This window comes from Ceratotherium simum, chromosome 9 (assembly GCF_057802395.1).
Source record: "Ceratotherium simum simum isolate JZ-2026a chromosome 9, ASM5780239v1, whole genome shotgun sequence".
Classification (NCBI taxonomy): Eukaryota; Metazoa; Chordata; class Mammalia; order Perissodactyla; family Rhinocerotidae; genus Ceratotherium; species Ceratotherium simum.
In genome coordinates this window covers 47,937,665-47,959,914 of record NC_141908.1, presented here as the reverse complement: position 1 = coordinate 47,959,914, position 22,250 = coordinate 47,937,665, and the positions used below count along the sequence as shown (strand labels likewise).

At 38.5% G+C, this 22,250-nt stretch overlaps 1 protein-coding gene across 1 annotated transcript in view; it reads right to left on the bottom strand.

Moving 5' to 3' along the window:
• Positions 1-1,565: 1,565 nt before the first annotated feature.
• Positions 1,566-22,250, bottom strand: part of B3GALT1 (beta-1,3-galactosyltransferase 1) — a 503,223-nt gene continuing 482,538 nt past the window's right edge. Inside the window, exon 4 of the mRNA XM_087435339.1 lies at positions 1,566-3,478. Within this exon, the coding sequence (XP_087291465.1) occupies positions 2,269-3,249 (981 nt within the window). The 5' untranslated portion in view covers positions 3,250-3,478 and the 3' untranslated portion in view covers positions 1,566-2,268. The remainder of the gene's footprint in view (positions 3,479-22,250) is intronic.

Below are 22,250 nucleotides of genomic sequence, written 5' to 3'. Positions count from 1 at the left end.
TCTCATATTGGGTTCTTTGGGGCTGGGGGTGAGAGATCCAGTGTTTTTAAAAATAGACCATGACTTCCACTTGTTCATTTTGTCTACCTGTTTGCTATCAACTTCTAGGGGAGCTTCCAAGGGTCAGGTTAAAAAAGAAAAGTTGTACTCTTTCAGTTGTGGGGCTTTCTTTGAATGAAAACAGAAGTTTTCTTTTTTTTTTTTTTTGGTGAGGAAGATTGGCCCTGAGCTAACATCTGTTGTCAATCTTCCTCTTTTTGCTTGAGGAAGATTGTCACTGAGCTAACATCTGTGCCAATCTTCCTCTATTTTTGTATGTGGGACGCCGCCACAGCACGGCTTGATGAGCAGCATGTAGGTCCGCGCCCAGGATCTGAATCTGCAAACCCTGGGCTGCCAAAGCAGAGCATGCGAACTTAACCACTATGCCCCCAGGCTGGCCCCCAAAGGTTTTCTAATGAATGTGGAAAATGTGCAATGTATGGGTTTGCTCAGTGCCTAGTCTTCTTCTGATAGAGGTGGACTAGCTCTATCTGTCCTCAAATTTCTTACTGAGAATTCAGGTCAAATGCTTCCTGAGATCTAAGTTGATGTGATACATTTTGCAAAGCATGTGCTTCAATTACTGTGATACACCCCCAGCTGGAGGCTCCTCCCTAAAGAAAGGCAGCTGCCTTCACTTCCAGCACCCTGGGATGTCAAGGCAATGCACTGAAGTAATAACTTATTCATTGAAACCAGAAGAAATGACAGAGAAATTGAAGCTTCCCCAAACATGTAACTTATATCCAAGGAAAAGTCAGTCTTAGAAGAATCAGGTGCACTAATAGTTCATAATTGATCTTTATTTTGGCAGATTTTATATTAAAATGATGTTACTACTACTGATGACCATCATCGTAGTTACGTAATTATTTTAGCATTTAGCATAATGCATGATACATTGCATTACGTAGCACCTTTTAAACTAAGGATCTCAAAATATTTAGCAAATGCAATTTGCTCTCACAGCACTTGTGAGGTAGGTGTTTTTTTCCAGCCATTTGTAAATGAGCATATTGAAGCACAGCAAGGTTAAGGTGTCTGCTCACAAGATGCAGTAAGTATGATGGCATCAATAGGACCTGAACCCGGGCTTCCCCACCCTTCCTTCCCATGAACCTCAACCACAGAGCTTCCAGAACACTCCTAACAGCATTGCTGCTAGACGTACTTGGATATTTCAGATGTTAGAGAGAATTACATCTATTGGCTGTAGGGCTAAATCATTCGATAACATTGGTACCCATTAAAAGAGTTTCTCACGTGCTTTGCAAATGTGTGGGAGGGGCATCTTATACCACAGCTAAGCTTATGTTAATTATAATGCATATTTAAATTTGTATTTTCTCTGTGTGATTTATTGTTCTTCTGGCCTCCTACCAACTTATTTCTACACATATGCCTGCCTGAGCCAGAAAATGTAAAATGCGCTTAGCGACATGGCACGGAGGGAAGCAGGTGAGATTACATTTGGCAAAGTCTCCTTGGAGGCACCAAGTAATGTTTGTTCTGAAAGAGCAAAATAGAAAAAAAAAATTATCTTGTTTATTTTGTTAAGTAGCATTTTATATACATTCCACCCGCTGACCAGGTTTAATTCTTGGATGAGCAAGCAGAGTTATCTTCCAAACATACAGAATATTTGATTCTCAAGTTTAAATTTCCATTTATTTAACTGCAGCCTCCCTGCCAGGACTAAGTTCATTTCTTGGTGGAACCGCAAATACTGTACACATTACATGGCAATATATGCAAAAATTCAATGTAACGGCACACACAATATTAATAATCACATCCAGTGTGTTTTCCTGACTGTGCATTATTTCTGAATTGTTTTTGAAAAAGAGTTATTTACTTATTTATTTATTTTTGCAGAGACGATGTGAAGACATTACCGTGAATTTCAGTTTCCCAGAACCAGATTTTTCTCTCAGATGCACAGTATGGAAATCCTAGCAGTTGTTAGGAAGTTGCTTTTTGGGATAAATGCAATTCCTTAGGACCTGAGAACGAAATCTGACCCTTCTAACTCAGGTATTGTTTCTATGACCAGAGCCTAACATTTGCAAATTGGTAATCCAAGAAAGGAACTAGGAGTGGGAAGAAAAAAACTTTTTACAAAACCCCTTCACCAGTTCATATCCATTGGTGATGCCTGTAAAATGCCAACACCCGAGGCCCCATTTCTTAAAAAAGGAAAGAAACATATTTACATTGGTAAAAATGCTAACATCTGAGATGTTTCTTGCTTGACATGTCATTCCAGATTCTGTGCATTTCTTCTGGAGAGATCTGATGCACGGTGATAACTCGGCGATACCTACACAAACTGTAGGCCATTTTCCAGTGATTGAAGCCACTGTTCTGGAAAGGATGTATGCCCAGTTTTCGAAGACATAGTCCCACATATACATCTTCAAGGTGAAGCAGCCTTGTGTGGAGTGAGGTCTTGTAAATGAGTTCCGCCACGTCGGCTGAAAAGATATAGCCAGTCCCCGAACAGAATGGTGGGTAATTACTGTCAGGGTACAAATCCCTGGGCATATACCACTTACTGCGGACGTCCCGGATTGGCCCTCCGTTGATGACGTAGCCAGTAAAATACCTTCTTCTTGGCTTGGTGGAGGGTTTTAGTAGTTTATAAATAAGGTTGTCCATGTTTACAAAAATGTCACTGTCTGTTTTCATGACATATTTGGCTTTTGAACAAAAAGTGGCCACCCATCTCATCCCCATTAATGTTTTGAGGGTAAGGTTATGGTAGGAGTCAATGAAGTCCTCCACGATAATGTCATGGAAGATTTGGCTCTCTTGCTCCACCATCTGATTCAGAACAGGATCAGCATTCTTGCCCAGGAGGAAGAGAGTGGCTATCTTGATCCCTTTAAAGTTGTTCTCATCCCCCCATGTCTCTCGGATTGCCTGGCGGGCATCGAACTCTTTGTGGGTGGTGCTGATGAGGATAACAAGAAAAGGAATATTTTTCTCACATTTGTTGGGTTCATTTATAAGAAATTCAAAAGAATGTGGGTTTATAGGTCGAGTTCTTATGTTGCCAAAGGTAAAGTTTTTCCTGGCAACTGTTAGGTGGCTGAATGGCTTGGAGCCAGTGTAGGAGGATGTAGGACGCGTTACACTCAAGTACCAGAGTGCGCTGGCCCAGCACACAACTGTCAAAACATATAAACAGGAGACCTTTGAAGCCATGGTCTTGAAAGCACGTCTATTCCAAATATTGAAGAATATGCCTGCTTGGCATTAGTTTCTTTTCATCTTGCAAAGGCAACATATTACTCACAAATCTTAAAGTTCGATAGAGAAATGTGAGTGCAGAATTGTCCATGGGTCTTAGTGGCAGTCTGGCATCTCCGCATTCACTCTACTTTCTTCCAAACCTGATGGACGATTCCATGCCTCATAAGTCTTCCTTTTATCTCTGCAAAATCAATAAAGTACAGTTGTCGTTCAGATTTATTTAGTAATTTTACAACTTCAAATAAACAAAACAAGGGTATAAGAATTACCTGCAATGACTAAAATAAACATAATCATTCATTTCCATCAGTACTGAAAACTTCCTGACATAACCATCCTCTCTTTTCTCCCCTTAGTAGAAGTTGTTAATGTATATTCATGCCCAATTAAGAAGTATACCGATTATAAACTATAAGTGAATATGAAATAAATTGAACATTAGTAATTTTAAAAAGTTTCCCCTTCTCTACAAGAACGCTTCTTTGCAATTAAACACTTTCTGACACTAAAGTCTTCTTTCAAGCAGGAAAGTCTCATATATGGCCTCATATCTCTTTTCCATTTTTCCAAGTCTGAGTTTTTGTTTGCTTGACTGAGGAAGTAATCAGTTCTCAACAGCTCTTTGCTTTCTCTAGCCCTGTATTTGAAAACGTGTGGATTACCACGGGAAAATCTCTGCTAAAATTGTCTCTCTTGGCTCTGTCTTAGAAGTAATTCCCAACTTTTCTTCACTTTTTCCTCGCTTTGGCTCTCACAAATGTTAATTTTTGAATCTCAGTTTTCTATGAGGCTTCATATGGAGAATATCGTTACCCTTGAGGCATGGAGACCATCCCAGAGTGCCCTTTCAGACAGCTGGCAGCATTCATTTTGGAATTGATCTAAATGGTATCACTTTTTATGGCTTTCAACATCCCTTGATGAAATTATACTGTCCCCTTTTAATTCCTTTTACTTAGTTACCCTTGCCTATAACATAGCAGGAGTATAATAAGAGAGTTGGGGGCCATAAATTCAATGAAGATGTGACACAGCACTTTAATTGGTGTTCAAGTTAAAAAGTTGTCCTTTGGAACCCAATCCTTTCTGGAACTTCAGCTGCTATCATGTTAGTTAAATATATATGCCAGGTTACAAAATCCGTTCATGGAAAAATTGTCTCTTCCTTTCTAGTTACAGCAAAATATGGTAGTTGTGGAAGACAGAGATAGCAGGTAATGTATATCAGTCTCAATAAAGTCTGCTTCAAAGAAAACTATGTGCTTAAATGTACCAACTGTGTTGAAAGAATTTAACTGAGATTATAGATTGAAAATCATGCTTCTAAGGAAAATAGTCATAATGAAATGAAAAGACATGATGGGCAACAGCAGAGACAATACACATTGTCTTGTCTAAGCCAAGAGCTGACTGTGACTATATGATCTATATGAGACTGGCAATAACTCACTGTGGTTGCAGTTCTAACTAACTGATTAGAATGGCTTCAAGTAGCATGACTCTAGGCATAGTCAGGCTTCGTCCAACCCATAATGTGTCCTCTCCTAATATAGTCTGCAGTGTCCTTGGCCTCCTGGAGGAAATTTCTGCTCTAAGGTGCACCAAAGCCAACAAAAAGAAGAATGTGATGTGCAGCGAGCTTTGATACTTTAAACAATAAGCAAAAGGAAGTGAGAAAAACCAGCAATAGAGATTTAGAAGAGCGCTTCTCAATTTAGGATTTACAGACATCGACTTCATTTGAATTCCAAAGGAATGTGAGTGACTCTCATCATCTTATAGCCCTTGTCACCTTTCATACTGTCCTACTAAATTGTGAGCCGCCTATTACTAAGCTGTTAAGGGACTCCAAAAAAGCTTCACCTGGAAAAGGCTCCAAGTTGCCTTCTGGAACCACTAAGCAGGCTATTAATGAAGGATTAACGGTGTATGCAAAGTATTGGAAAAACAGAACTAGAACCTTCAGGAACTCAAAGTCTAGAAGGAAAGACTTCAAGTAAATGATTAAAACAGTGGGATAAAAATTTTCATCATGAGGCTGTTGGAATACCTAGGAGAGGTGGGCTGGTGAAGTGGGTGTGGGAGAACCAGGTACAGTCTTGCAGACTGTGCACGGTACAGCTCCAAAGTGCACCATTCCACAGACTGCAGTGTGAATCCCCCTCCTCCATTCCATCCTGCAGTCAAACAATGAGGTTGCCTTGGGGAGGATGCCATGGAAAGTTCGGAAAAGTTATCTAAGCTGAATCTTCAAGGACAACTAGGAATTATCCGGGTGAGGGTTGGACATTCTAGGCAGAGGGAACAGCATATGCAAAGGCATAAAATGAAAGAGCATGGTGTGTACTAGGACTGCAAATAGTGGAGTAAAGGAAGAGGACAGGGTGATGGGGAGGACGGCGGGGGTGGTGAGATTTGGGGCTATTGAGGTAGCAGGGGTCAGATGGAGAGTGGCTCTCAGAAACTGTTCTGATCTGAGCAGCTAGTTATCCATCTTTGCAGTCCAAACAGCGTAAGGGAGGATTTTACCTTCCCCAAATCCTGTCCACTGTTTCCAATAGCAATTCATTCTTCCATATTAAGGATTTACTTCTCCCACAGTTCTATGCCCCAAAAGAATAAATGAAAATTTGTTTATCTGATGCCTTTCTGTATGATTTTCTGGGGAAAGGGACTTCATAAACACAGGTATCTGGGAAATTTATAAAGAGCTAAAAGAGGAAGAAATAGATCTAGATGAGAGTATGAATAAAGTATGTATTTACAAAAACACTTTTCATAGAAGAATGAGTATTCTTCCCTAGACAGCTAACAAACATAATACTTCTTACCATTGTTACTATAGGTCTCATTTTAAAATACATATAGTACACCAGGCACTGTGCTGTGTGCTGTAGTCTATGCCATGTATTTTATAGAGCTTCATTCCATATGGTGTTACAAGAGAGGTATTTTTGCCATTTTACAGATGAGATAATGGAACTCAAAAATATTAAGTAGCTTGCTGAAGATGACTCAGCTAATGAGTGACTAGGTTAGTAGTCATCCCACAGCTAATGAGTGACTAGGTTAGTAGTCATCCCAGGATTCCTAAGGCCTGTTAGGACAACAGGCACCGTCTTGCATGGGAAAGCCCAGGGTGGCAGGGAGCATCTCAGGCTGCTATTCTCCCAGGGATCCAGATGTTTATTTTCTTAGATATGCATCCACTGCTTGAATTTTTTTCTAGTTCATTGTTGTTTGCTACACACCACACTACACTAGTTCTGTGCGGATCCTTGATCAACAAAAAATGGTGATTGGCAAAGAGCACATTAAAGCTTGAAGATGCTGGGGTTGGGGGGAGAGCTATAACTGTTGTGGTTCAGAAACACTTTGCAGTTCCCTTTCTCTGAAGTCCTGAAACACACACACACACACACACACACACACTTACACACTCACACACACATTCAGACTGAAATATACTGAAAATACACATATACTGAAAGAATCACTCTATTGACCTTTTTTTCATACATGAGAACAGAAGTAGGCACAGTATTACATGTTGGTCACTAGTAAATGCAAATTATCACCAATAAAAACAGAGGATTTGAAATGGGCAAAAGAACCACCTTAGAATCTGAAAAGCGGCCGAGGATGATGTGCACCTACAGCAAGGGGTGCTAAAAATGTCCTCTTTGCTTACAACCAGACAGATTTCTTGGGTGGCCAAACAAGCACAAAAATATGCCTCTGGACCAGAAATCGTAATATAAGTAAAGACAAGAGAGAGCAGCATGATGCATTTAACTCTAAAGAGTAATTTCAAGTATGCTGGATGAAGTAGTCGATTACGGGCCAAATGTCCACGTTTTCTCCTTGAGTCGGCCTAACTTGCCATGTGGCCTTCTGTGCCTCAGTAACCTTAAGGATAAACTAAGGGCAAAAATAACATCTGCTGTATCTCCAAATATATTATAGGTATTAATTGTCATCACCAATTGTTTGAGTTGCTGGGGAAAGGGTGCTAAAAAGGCAAGTGGTATTTTGATAAAAAGAGCAGGTTCTAATGGGGATGAAGGGATTATATGAGGAGTTCATCAGTTCATGATTCAGGATCCAGAGCACATATATTGATTGATTCTTCTAAATATATAGGATTGCTCTCAGTTTTTTGGTTTAGTGGCTACACTGTACAGACTTTCTGCTAGAGAATTCTGTTTTCTTCCTAGAAAACTCAAAGCCGAAGGTCCACTGAAAAGCAAAGAAAATAAGTTAGCTGCAAGTTCTGGAGAAGGAGCTGAATGTCACAAAGCAGAATCCTCTGGAGGGTTCTTTCAGTTTTACAAGATTAAAAAAAAGAAAAATCTTGTTTAACAGACACTTTAATGTATCAGTAAAATAGGAGTTGCACTTACAACATTTGTCATTCCTTTTAGCAGCCCTACCACAACCACAGACACTGATGACACATTAACTTGTCATCCATTAGATACAAATCCCTCCAAAATAGAAACATTCAACTAGAACACTTGAAAGATTTTTCCCCCAGGGCCCTTACTGTATTTCCTCATTCACAGACTCCTTCAGTAACTAGCTACTTTCAACTTCAGGAAGTTAACAGGGCAGAATTTTCAATTTAAGAAGCACGTGTTTCTCTTAGAAATTGCATGGTAGGTAGTCTGTTATTAAGAGTAATTTATTAAAAAAAAAAAAAAGCCCCTAAATTTGCTAAAGTTTTTCTGTTGTGTGGCAGAGGTAAGTTCTAGGAGCAAGTGGGTAGTGTCTCTTGGGTGACCTGTGCGCAGTTTGGGGTACCAAGTTCATGTCCTTCTCCATCACAGTTCAGGCAGGTACAAGTCTACATGGATTTCCTAGGCCTTGGTTGCCACTGAGTTGGCTTGGCAATCATTCCAACTTCCCTACACCCATGGGCAAGGCTGCAGGGGCTCCAGCAAGTGGTCAGCTCCCACTCCCTGGTGTTGCAAGGATATAATGTCTCCAAGTTCTGACTTCCCTTGGATTTTCAAATCTACTTCATTTGTTCATCAAAGAGGCACTGAACACCTGTTAGATGCCAGGCCTGTTCTACAAGTTGGTAAGACAGATGGGGAGCTCGCTTTCTGGGAGAGGGAGGCTGAAAATAAACATATCATAAAGGAATGCAAAAATAGTTTCAGGTAGTGATAAGTGCTGTAATGTGAATAAAGTGGGGTAATGGGATAGAGACTGAACAGAGGTGGGGTCGCGGGGGTACTTTAGATAAATTGGTCACTCTCTGAGGGGGTGACATTGGAGCTGAGAACAGAATGCCTTGTGATCTCTGGTTCAGTCTTTGAAGCTTTTACTAAGTTTTTGTTTCTTTGCTTGGCTCTTTGGGATTAATGCTTCATTAGGAGCATCTTTTTAGTTTTTGACTACTGCTCCTCCCTGGTCTTTTGGATCTTCTTGGCTTTGTGTTTCCCACTGTGGTCATTCTGCCCACTCCTGCAAAAGCCCTCAGCTTCTAAAGCCATGGGTTACCTACTGTATGAATTTCCTAGGGCTGCTGTAACAAAGTACCACAAACTGGGTAGATTAAACAACATAAATTTATTGTCTCACAGTTCTGAAGGCTAGAAGTCTGAGAAGATGTTGGCAGGGCTGGTTTCCTCTGAGGGCTGTGAGGGAGAATCTGCCCCATGCTTCTCCCCTAGCTTCTGGTGATTTGTTGGCAACCACTGGCGCTCCAGGCTTGTAGATGCATCACCCAGATCTCTGCCTTCATCTTCACATGGCGTTCTCCCCGTGCATGTCTCTGTGCCCAGATTTCCCCTTTTTACAAGGACGTCAGTCATATTAGATTAAGGCCTACCCTAATGACCTCATTTTAACTTGATTACCTCTGTAAATACCCTTTTTTCCAAATAAGGTCACATTCTGATGTATTGGGGTTAGGACATCAACCTATCTTTTTTGGGTGACACAATTCCACCCATGGTACCTACTTTCCTGGGAAGCAATAAATGAAATACTTTGCTTCACAAGACTTCACTCCCTCATATGTTATTTCTTGATCTGAGCAGGTGAATTCCTGGGTTTTGGTAAACCAACTTTTAATTTGTAATTAGCATTAAAAGAAAAATGAAAATGAGAGTGGAAAGGGACACAAAGTTGGATTTATTTTTAGATTAAAAAAAAAAGCCAGTTCAGATTATTTTTTAAGACTATGTGAAGAACATGGAATAGTTTTAAGCAGTACTTTGCTCCTGTCATTTTCTCTTTCCTTTGACCCTCTTAAAACCTCTAATTAGTTCAGAAAGATAAGTCAGGACTGTGGCACATTTTCCAAAAGGTTGGGGCCAACAGTTCTTGAGATACTGACTCCTTGGTTTCTGGAGAATAAGGATAATTCTCCTGTGTCACCTCAAATTACCAGCATTTCCACTATTCAGAGCCAGTTTTGAATATTCAGAGACCACATGGCACTACAGAAGTGGTTTTAACATTAAAGTCCACATAGTAACTTTAAAAACATGATGCAAAAAGGGAAACTTGTTGAAAAAAATAAACCTGATTTTAACCAGTTAAAAGAGAGGAATGCAAAGAAGACAGAAATTCAGAAAAGAGAGAGAGAAAGAAACAGCTAAGTATTAGTGCTTATGAAAGGCTTTTGAAATGGATGAGAAGCTGGCTGTATAATCCATCATGATATTGAGTAGGGTTAAAAAGATTCTTTCTGATAAGTGTTGTGATCTCAAACAACTTTCCTCAGAGCTGGTGTATCAGTGAAATTAAAGAATCTTCATTCTGTGGGGTAGCACAGGAACTCAGACTGCAACACTGCTCATTGATAAACAAGCCCCAAAGGCCAAAGATTCTACTCGGCTGTATTAATTTGGCAAATGGTTATTCCGATGCCCAACTCTGTTCCTTCCTCTCGCTCTTGTAATTATGCTCTAAATAAGCACAGGAGAGGAAGAAATACAGCGCTATTAACACTAGATGATGGTCCTTGAAGGAAGAATTTCATAAGTCATTATGTTATACAACGTACTAACTTATTATCTCTTCAAATCACAGAGGGCTGGCTTTCTCGCCTAGCCTTTCTTTGAAGCGAGCCTCTTTGGCTGTGGAAGGCACCATTGCACAGAAGTTGAAATCCCTGAATGCTCATAGGAGTAAGTAAGTGTTCTGACTTCTCTGCCTCAGAAAGACAGAGAGCTAATTTGTTCCTTTAAAAATTTAATTATGAATCCTTTCAAAGAGAGCCCATAGTTGAACTCACCCAACAGATCATTTGCAATAAGGAAGTGGTGGAAAGCAAAAGGTAATGTTCAACATGACTTGGCAGTTGAAATCATTTCCCTCTCAAACCTGGAAGAAATTATTTGAACTTTTCTCCTTTTAGTTCAATATACCTTGAAATTTATTGACAAGGTCTTTATAAATCCCTGCATTCGGAAGAATGGGGCCAATGTGAAAGAGGAGTGGTCGGGATGAGAATGCCTTTGTGTGGGCCTAGGGCTCTTGCTATTCTGAAAGCTACACTCTATTTCACTGCAGAAAAAGTGCACTTCAAATTAGAAGGGAAGATTATAGCTTTCTTCAAATCAACGTGTTGCCCTAGTTCTAGAATTCAGAGAATTTTTAAACATCGCTACAATCCTCTCAGGGAAAAACGAAAATGAGGCTATCTCATTATTTTAAATAAATGCTTGGCTTCCGTTGCAGTGATGGATATTGTGACTTGACGGCCTTATATGAGACACATTTTTAAAGCAACCACTTATTTAATCATAGGAGCCTGGAAGCCTGGCAATGTGGTTGGGCCATAGGTAAGGCTTCTCCACTGGGATAGGAAACACCAGGATGTTTTATTACAGATGTGGAAGAGGATGAGAGGAAAGACATCCCACTAATATAAACAGCAGCTGGGAGAATTTAAAAATGATGAGCTACATGATACCAAAAAGGGTATTCATTTTGCCTATTATTTTGGGGGGAAGCAGATGTAAATGGATATTTTTAGAAACCAGAAAGATGTTAGAATATTTACTATCCAAATTTAAAAAGTCTAAGGAGATATTGCTTAGACAGCCAATTACAAAGAAGTAATATTATCTTAGGTGATATTTCAAAGAGTGATATTAGGACTATGAAGCAATTGATTAGATATGGAAGAGAATTTGCAATTTTATTTTCCTTTTCTAACTCAAATGCCCCTTTATACAATATCAACTTATTAGAATATGTAATGGCCAAAAATAATTTTGTGTAACTGCTGCCAAAGGAAATTATTTTGTAGGCAGTCAGACTTATGGCACTGGAGGACGTGGATTCAACTTCGAGATTTTTAGTCATCAGCTCTGAACTCTGTATACCTCTCTGCTTTTGTTTCTTCATCTATAAAATGAGAGTGATAACATCAGGACATACTTTGCAGGGTCCTTGTGAGGATCAAATAAGATCCTGTATTTGAAAATACTTTGTAAACTGAATACTGCTACAGGAGTGAAAAGTATTATCATTATTAACATAAACATGATAAATAAAGACAAATCCAGAGAGAATCACTTATAAAATGTTTCATGAGCAACAATCAGTCAATACATCTTGACTAATTGGTGCTAGAGCAGTTTTCTTACTTGGCTGTTGCTCAAAAGGAAAAAAAGATGCTTGGCATTTCTAGTCGACTGTCTTCATGAGAATTTTAATTCCTTTTATAATGCCTATGTGAAAAGGTCTTGCACTTCTATAAAAAAGATGGTACACAAGTTAGAGGAAATGTCATTATGACTTTCATTAGCACTAATGTGATGTAGAATTAGAATTTTTTCAAATATAACCTGAGAATATCAAAAATCTACCAGATTTAAATAGCCCTCCTAGTAGCATTTACATAGCCATAATTAACATTCTATGTAGACTTAAGATAGCTTGAAATGGCTACACCATGGTTATTTTACAGATGTTTAAGACAAAGCCATTACAAGGTTCATAATCTTGTCAAGGTTGTAATAGAACCTACCCGAAATGTAATATTACAAAGTATATCATTAGTTCATCACCTAAGGAGCTTATCAATTTTCAGCATTAGAATCGGCTTTATGAATTGTTCTAGAAATGCACCCAAAAGGAAGTCTGGGTGACAAGGACAGTTTTGTTTGGCAGTGTAGCTTTTTAACCACACCCTTTTGTTTCTGAAATCTGTGGTTTTGTGTATAATTTTCTTAAATTAGTACCTACTAGTCAATCAGATGAAAATGCTGCTCTTTGTTTCGTTCTCATCCTCAGTCATCTATGTTGGTTCTTCACAGTACTTACCTCTGCCAGTCCCCAGCATCACTCCCCAAAAGCTATTCATCAAACGCTTGCTCAACATTCCCCTCACCAGACACTATATTATGCTAGTGATTTCTATTTCTACACAGTCCTTTCTTTATACAACTTCTTTTTTGCTAAAGATTCTTATTTTCCAATGGTTAGAGACCCAGTCTGCTGGTTTTCATTCTACTGTGCCTTGAACTCTACACAATCCACCTTACAGAGCTCTTGAATCCATTTGAGGCTATACTGGACTCCTCTAACTTGGATTCCACTGGCAGGGATTTCAATATTAATCTCTCCCAAGGCTTTGTGGTTCAATTCTCATTCCTGGGTCACTTCTCTATTCTCTTTTCCCCACAGCATAAATTCCCCACTATTGTCCATCATCTTTATTCTTACTCCTGCACCTTTAAATATTGTGGAGTAATGTTTCATTATCAAAGAGTCTCAGCCGATTTGTTACCCGGACAAAGCACAAGATTGACAGTTAATAGAAAAGGATTCAAGTTGTAGCTCTGCCATTGAAATCTCTTTGGAAACATTTTTTTCCCCCTAAAAATCTCTGTTGGTTTTAAAATTGCATTAATCCTCACTGATCAGAAATTCTGCCACTAGTCCACGTTTTCTCAACCCACGTGATGAAGGACTCTTCTTCTATAGTATTTGGCGTTTTCAGTCTCTCATTCTCATTGGCTCCTCTTGTTTCTAGAAGTGTTTGTCTGCCTTTGCTTGGAAAAATGACAAAAATAACAAGAAGAAAACCTTCTCTTGACCCTAGCATCACTTTCAATTATTGTCATATTTTTCTCCTTATTTCATACCCAGAGCCCTTAAATAAGTGCTCTCTCCTGTTTTTCTCCATTTCCGCACCCATTTAACTCTTGCAATCTATCAGCATGGCACCTTCCTTGACACTCTAGTCACTCTCTTCTTTCTACTCTTGCCTAGGATTCCTTGAACTGTGCTCTTACGTTTCTCTGCTCACATTTCTGGTGGTCCTTTGCATTTTCTTCCCTTCACCCCTCCTCCACCTGCTCTTCACATTCTCCAGACCAGTACTCAGCCCTCCCTCCAGTCTCATTAGCATGAAGAGCTTGCTCTCTTGAGAAAAAGCTTCTGCTATCAACTTTCCAACAGTGTTCACCAGAAAGGTGGGTAAGAGAACAATGAACTTGACATCCCTTCCCTTTTTCAGCCCTGTTCTCTCTCTCAGACAGGATATAAATCTAAGTTTATGCCAAAGTGAAGACACATTTGCCTTCCTTCTGCTTTTCCTCTTTTTTTTCCTTGTAGAAAATATATTTCAGAACATGTGTTTGAGTCCATTTTTTTAAACTGCGAAGTTTGTGTCGTAGATGAACTTAACAGGCATATACGACAGGTTTTGGTAATGACAACAGAAGGGAAAAATGATTTTGTGCTTTATGTTCACCTACACTTATGAGAGTTTTACATTCCTTTATATTCGAGACGTCAGGCTGTTTCTGAAACCGTTAAAATGTTGTAAAGTTCTATTCAAAGTGTATTTTCACTTGGCTCATTAGAGGATGACTTTCCATGAAACTCTGAGGCTATTTTTTGTTTAAAGACTGAATTTTAATAGTCATTTTTTCAGCAATTCCTAGACAGTTGGTACAGGTGAATTTTCTAAGAGATTTCAAGCCATTTTCTTTCTCTTCCCTTATTACATAATTTGAAAACCCATACAATTTGAAAGTTTTGTAAAAGTAGAATTTAGGAAAGGTCTCTAAGTATAATTGGAAACAGGTCAATTGTGAAAGGAAATAGTCTTTTTTTTTAAACAAATGGAACTGTACAAATGTAAAACCATCAGAAACTAGAGGAAAAAACCTAACTTGCCATTCTCTACCCTCTCTCTTCAGTCAAAAGTATAACCATTTTCGTGACTGGGTAGATTATCGTGGCACATCATTACTAAGATTTGTTAAATCAAGATTGTGACATTATGTAATTAGTTATTTTAAAATGACATTTTTAAACAATAGCTTCTATTTAATCAATGCGTATTATTTGCTAGGACTATAAAAAGTGCTTTCCAAATAACTATTTATATGTATAATTTACTTATTTAGAGAACACACCATCGCTTCTACCGCTTCTGCTCACACCTATGATATTCTCCATAATTTACATATAATCTCACTAACAATTATAAGAAATAGGTATCCTTGTTCCCATTTTACAGAGGAGGAAACTGAGGCACAAAGAGATTAAGCAACTTATGTCAGTGTCACATAGCTGGTGAGCGATTAAACCTGGATTTGAACACAAGTCTATTAACCTGTAATGTGTAGGTCCATATACTACATTCTGTACTTCACATTTTTACATGGTAGTCAGGTGAAAAATTTTTATTTTTCTTATTTGCTTTAATTATCCATGGGGTAATGTTAGAGGTAGGGAAAATGGACTCCCAGCTGCTGTGCATCTCACCATGGCTCAAGAATCTTCCTGGCCCTGAGATCCTTAGTTTCATAACAAAGATGTGTAGTCATTATTCTTTTAATGAGAACTGGAGAAAGAATGAAGGACTCATCTCCCTTTACAAGGCTATTCCCTTCACAATATTAAGATATCTAGAAAACCAAACCAATGATGATGCTTGGAGCTCATGCAATTCTAGGTCAAAAGGAAAAGTTTGCTCTGAAGGGATATTTTAATTAAGCTCTGAAGGCCAGATGAGCACTTATCTCTGTCATAATCATTTTATCTTGGGGAAAGTGTACGACTTGGAATCTGAGGCTCTGCCACTTACTAGTTATGTGATTGTAGTCGAGCGAATTCTCCATTTATGGCAGATTTGCTAGTTTAGCTAACTGATTTCCTATGCCAATCTCCATTTTGCTTTTCTTCCAGGAAATGGGCCAGTTGAGAATGAAGCTGAAGTCCAAAACTAAATTTCCCAGACCCCTTTACCACTAGCATAAAGGCATATGACTTAGTTTCCCCCAAGAAGATCCCTCCAGGCAAGACACAGACGCAGGAGTGAGCAACGTAGGATGGCAGGTGCTTTTTGGTGACTTGGATTCACTGGAAAGCATCTGGAGTGTTAAAGGTGTCTGGTTTTTCTGGAACTGCCATGATAGAATTTCCAGGCTCCAAATGTGAACATCATAGGTGTGAGCAGAGGCAGTGGAAGCAATGATACATCCTCTAAAACAGCTCCACAGAATTGTCGGGCACTGTTTGGGCTGTGTTGTCCATGGTCATATTGTTCTGGCTGGTTAGTAACCAAACCTGGGTCTTGCCCTCCCAGAGATTCCACGAGCTACCTAATGGCCTTCCATAAATTTCTTTCTCCTCAACCTGGGAGAGTGGACTCTGTTGTTTGTAACCAAGACCACCACGCCACACACCATTCTCTCTGCTTCTTTAAGTAAAAAATGAGATGATGATGATCCAATTTTCAGGCTGGCTATAAGGTACATGGTAAACTTTAAAATGGCAAATGAAGTTTAATTTTTGTTGTTATTAATCGTTGGCCACTTAAGCATTGCTTGAGAGAATAACTAACCATCATAAAATAAATAAATAAGTCCCTGCTGTACTCATCACTTGGGAAAATGCTACACAGCATTGCCCAAATGAGGCGCAGCCTTTTGAATTGAGGATTATATTTGAAAACTCTACTTTCTCTCTCCAGGCTGTTTAAAAATGTATGGCATGTGTCTTTTGACTGGATGTCACATGGCTTTCTCATTGTGATCTCACTTAGGGAAAGATGCCCTAGATGACAACTGACTATCTGTTTCAGGGAACTCTTGTGCCCCTTTCTCCTAGGTGAATTTACTGAAAACTGCACAGCCTTCATTTAAAAATAGGCCACCATAAATACACTCTCAGAAATTGTTGAAAATTCATTTGGTTCTTTTTTTTGATGTGTTAATTTTACTTATATAATTACACATGGCATCATACATGTGCCTACTCTCGAGTGTGAAGACATGCTGACAACTTGTTATTCTCTGTCCTTTATTTTTGGTGCTGAAAAAGGACCACTATGCTTTTCTTTGCATTTATTCATTCATTATATTTGACAATAGCACAATTAAAATTTATAAATGTTATATTAAATATATAAACTAAAATGTAAATTCCCTACCTTTAAAGAGCTTATAGTTATATTAACTGTAGCTAATTTTTGACAATCTCACAATTAAAATTTATAAATGTTATATTAAATATACAAACTAAAATGTAAATTCCCTACCTTTAAGAGCTTAGAGTTATATTAACTATAATCTATGTGGGAAGAAAGAATTACAGTTATGCTGCTATTACTGAAATAGTTAATTCTTGATAAGCATGATTGGGTTAAAATCATGGAAGAGATAAAATTTGACTTGGATCTCAAATTTTAAAAAATGAATAGAGAAATCTCAATAGGAGAAAAATTGGTTGTAGGAAAGACACATTCAATGGTAAAATGAAAGCCTTTGCAAAGAAACAAGTGTTAAATTATTTGATTTATTTGGAGAATAGAGAGCTGTTCAGTATGGCAAACTGTTGAATTCATGACAGAACGTAGTTAAACTTGAGAATGCAAAGTATTTGCACAAGTGTATTTTTTTCTCCACCATATCTTCATCTTCAACATACTTCCATAACTTTACCATGGATTATATTTTAGGTTGGTTGTTTCTTTATGTCATATAGAAAGACCCCTCAATCAATTGGCTAGTTTCCTCAACTGCTTTTAACTGTGTCTCTTTGATAAACTGTAACCTCTGTGAGGGCAAAGATTTTATCTGGCTTTATCACTATTTTTATTACTCTCATTATTATGTCCATCTTTATCACTATGCCTAAGCATAACAGCAGAGTGCAAGAAATATTGTAGTTGATGAATAAATAATTGTTGAGTAAATGGCTTCCAGGTAGCCTTAAATAGTAACCTGTCATCTAATAGTAGCATTACCAACAGCCCTTTGCTGAGATATCATAGATAAACGGACCGTATTCTAGTGCAAGTATTTGTGTGATATACTGCAAAGATACAGTAAAAGGTCTTTTGAGGTCTGAGCATATGATATCTTTTCGCGTGGATGGCACTTCTCACCAGGCCATTCAAGGCAAATGTCTGCCTCTGATTTAATTCCTGAACTCCTGACTTGGTTATCATGATTCTAGATTAAAAATAAATTTTCTGGACAAAAGATAAAGTTTCTGTGAATGACAATAAACACACACACGTACATGTTCATACATAAGCACATACACACACACACAATAAACCCAGCATTAATAAAAGAGAAATTCAGGAAACAATATAGAATCAGAATCTTTTCTGGGGTGAATTTTTTTCAAAGTTTTTCACAAGTTGCCAACTGTCAAACTCGTGAATTATTCTTTCCTGAATGTCTTTCTGAACTGATTTTTTATAAATTATCTGGCTTGCCGTTGTGGTGGGTCATTTGTGATTACATTCATCTTGTCCAGTTACAGCAGTAACGTGTAAATTGGATCTCTAAGGAGTGATAAAGTGATACAGATAGTGCTTTTCACCTTGGGTTACCATATCCACAGTCATTATTTGCAGTAGCTACTGTGCTGTGTTATTCTATGAAATCTCCTAACAAGATGCTTCACCTCATGTCACATCCAAGCTACAGATAAGAGTATACACATTGAAAAGTTTGGAGCTGACATAGCTTCACTGCCAAAATTACCCTTCCAGGAAATTATCTTCAGAACTATTGTCAGGTTGATTTTCATATGCTTGGAAATTCTTTATAGAGACCACGTGTTGCCAGATTCAAGAGGATAATTTGCATTTTGGGGTAATAGGAATGGGGTGAAGAATAACCCTTTATTAACTGGAAAGTTTTCAAGGCATGAAGCACAACAGCAATAATGGGCTCCATGGGGAGTCCCGGAAGACTCAGCCCCAGAGACTCATATTTGGGTCCCAATAGACTAGTAGGGAAGTGTCAACGCTTCTGGGTCCCTGGGGAGCTTTAGGGCATGGTTCTGGGGCAATTGTCAGAAATCAGGATTATTATTTATCTCCTAATTGGATCAGAGAGCTAAGCAAATAAGTAAAAGCCCAGTAGGAGTAATGTATTCTTGTGGTCCAAAAGAATAAGCTTTTCAATGTGCTCCTTATAGCCAGAGTGTATTCCAATATCCTTATTACTTTGTGTTGTGAGATGCTAATGGGCGGAAACACTGGGTTAGATGAAGTTCTTCAGATTTATGTACTGCAGGTCTGCTCAGAGACTTTAACATGATCTATTCCTTTGAGAATTTCAAGACAGAGCTATAATGTGGTTCACTGAAGTTTGTTATTACTGGGAGCTTCATGGGAACACAGCTTGGGCGGCTGTGCCCTATCGGACAGTTAAGATGCTCCATGATTCCCTTTTGGAACTGTAAATAACTATCACCACTTTTTTGTTATTATATTTTTTGTTTCTTAAAAAAGAGGTCTAAAAAAAAGCAGACTGGTCACAGCCTCGTGGTTACTTTATGGAGTAAACATAATAATATTAGAGTATCTATTTTTAAAAAATTCTTGGCAGCTTACTACCTTGCTACTCTTAATTTTCTCCACTTTTCTCTTTCTAGCAGTGTATTTTAAGGCTTTATTGCTTTTGAGAAGGCTTTTGTTTTAGTAGTACAAAAATGATGCATACTCAAGACAGAAAATTAGAGGATCAAAATAAACAAAAAGGAGAAAATAAAAATCACCCATAATCCTATCAAGCAGATAGAAGCTCTGTTGACAAGTAGAGGTAGATCTTTTCTCAATTTGCGTTTTATGTATTTTCATCTATAAGCTCAGGATCACGTTGTATGGACATTTTCATGTGCTTTTTTCCCCACTTAGCAAGCATCAGCAACACCTTTGCATGCTCTTACCTATTCTCGTGCCACTTCGTTTTCAATGACTGCCCTATTTCACTTATGTAACCATCCTTCCACTATTGGATAGTTAGTCTAACAGGCTTCCTGCTCTTCTCAAGCTTACTCTGTTAGCATTGTTAGAGACTTCAGGGATGTGAATACTAGAACAGTTGACAGTGTTTTCACTTCTATAAAGCCTTGTCCTAGAAGCTTCACATGTCTCAATTGCAGTGTCAGAGAACAAAGGCACCAACAATGATCTGCTGCCTGGAGTCCCTGAAATCACACTCATGGTGCTGCTGACAGTCATAACTTCCCAACCTGGCTCATCAATCTGCAACTACAACTTATTCCCAGGCCACTAATATTTCTGAGGAACAATACAAGCAATCGAAACCTGCAATTTATGGGTCAAATCCACAGAACAGCACTAAGTCAACCCTTTCGGCTCTTGGGATGAGAACAGTATGGGATCTGGGAGCCTTTAGGATGGCAGCATGAGATAGTTCCCTGTTTTGTTTGAAGTCTTCCAGGTTGTTTGTCTCAGAGCTTGTTCTGGAATGAATGCCCACATCACTTACACCATAGATATTATCTTCAGCACCATAGGGGCAGTTATGAAGAGGCTGAAATCAGCACATCGTGGTAGTCTGTTCGATGAGCCAACTCCAAGAATAATTTGAGCTGACTGCCAAGTACTGAGGATTCCTATCTGGAGATTCACTATAGAAGTTCTTCTGGGCATCTGGTTAGGCATGACATGAGGGAGCCTGGTAAGTGGAATTTCCCTAGTCTAAATGGAGCTCTACTCCAGGCATGCTGTCTTGTCAGAATAAGGTCTTGATTGCCTTTCATCCTAGTTTCCCTAACTGTGAAGCACCCTGAAGTAATATTTCCTATAAAAATTGGACTAGAAATACCTTGGCTATCTCTACGTGTCAAATGGTTATAAAAATTTGCAGCTACAAACTTTTATTTTTTAATTTCAGGATTTTGGATTTTGTCAGTAATTTTGAAAAGCATTTTTTAAGGAACTTGTGTCAGGAGGCAGTTTTGTGAAGTGTTAAAACTACAGATTGTGTAGTCAGGTGACTCAAGTTCAAATTCTGCCATTTGCTAGCTGTATCACTGTTCTACAATCATTTTCTCAGCTGAAAAGTGTGCCTACTTGAGATTCATAAAAATGACATGAAATAAATATCAGGAAAGCACTCAATATCAGTCTTGGCACACGAATGCTTAATAAATATTATTATTAATTTTAATATTTAAAGAAAATTTAAATACATTTAACTATTTTAATACCATTTATCATCAATAAGGATGCTATTATAAATTGTCTCTACTATGTGCAGGTGCTGTGCTAGTTCCTGGAGGGAGACAGTTGAATGACATACTGTGCTCTAAGGAGCTGAAGTCTAGAGAGTAGTCACCTGTAGTTTACTTCAATATAGTGTTGTAAGCCATGGAACACATGACATAAAAGTGTGTATGAGATGTGAAGATGCATTGCTCAGTGTAGACAGATGTAGGGAAGACCCACTGGAGTCACATGGCATGGACAGTGGAGGTTTACTTGCCGGGCATCAGCATGGGTTACTGAAATGGTGTGGTTGCTGCTTTCCTCTATAGCTTTCAACTCAGGCTTAAATTGAGAGAACTGGAAAGACCTTAAGTGTTTTTGTTGTGTTTTGTTTTGACCATTGGCTTTTGTTGTCTTACAGAAGATGTAATAAAACAAGTCCCTACTATTCTCTGTACAAGGTAACTTTTGTAATAATATGTATCTTTATGTAGCCTAGTTCAGGGAATAAATTTTAATTCACTTGGATTTTTTTTTCAGCTTCTTTATCATTTACACCAAACCACATTCTATTCAAGTGTTTAAAAACCTAGACCAATTTAAGTTAATAGTTTCTGGTGTTTAATTAAGCAAAAACAAGCAAAAAAAAAGACAACTATATTTTAAAGGAAACACATTATGGTAGGGAAAATTACTTAAACATATTAGTCTTTCATCCTTATTTCCTGTTGTTTCCTGTATTTTTCCTTCTCTCTGAGATATTCTCTTGCAACAAATACAGAATCTCAAAATCTGTACTCACCGTTACCACTGGGATTTCTTGTATCTTTGTCTGGGGCATTTTACTTTCCTAATTAGGAACTTGGCTTCAGTGGCTGCTGGCTAAAAAACAGCCTGGTATTGCTTCTCAGCCCCTGTTAGGAAAAGGGGAAGGCTGGAATGGGCTGTTGGTCCTCATTAGATGGCTGATAAGTCTCATTTGTACATTTTGCAGACACTGCTCAGGCAAGCGTGGCAATGCCACTGTGGCCAGGTTTGCTAATTGGAGAATGTGAACGAGTATCCATGTAATCTCAGGGTCTCTGGGGGCTTTGCCAAAGTGGAGGTTTAATCCCACTGTCTTTCTTATCCTGAAGGCATAGAAAGGCACTATCTCAAAGTTTTAGTCTCTATTCAGATACAAACATGGCTCATAATGATCAAAGGTCACATGTGAATGAACCACAGAAGGTGACCTTCTTATCTTAAGGGTGAAGACCTTGAGCTGATCCATATTGTGTTCGAACACTGGATGGAGAGGTTCCTCTAGAATAACTTTTTTTAAAAAGCGTTCTTAAAAATCTTTTCAAGAAGGTTCTGAGTATCACATAGGTAGGTATGTCTTTCAAGTTGTCCTTCTCAGTGAAATGAAGGATAGCATGTAAGGCAGTGGTGGCGTTTCTTAGCTTGCATAAAAATGATTTCCATGTGTTTATAAGCATGGTTAGTT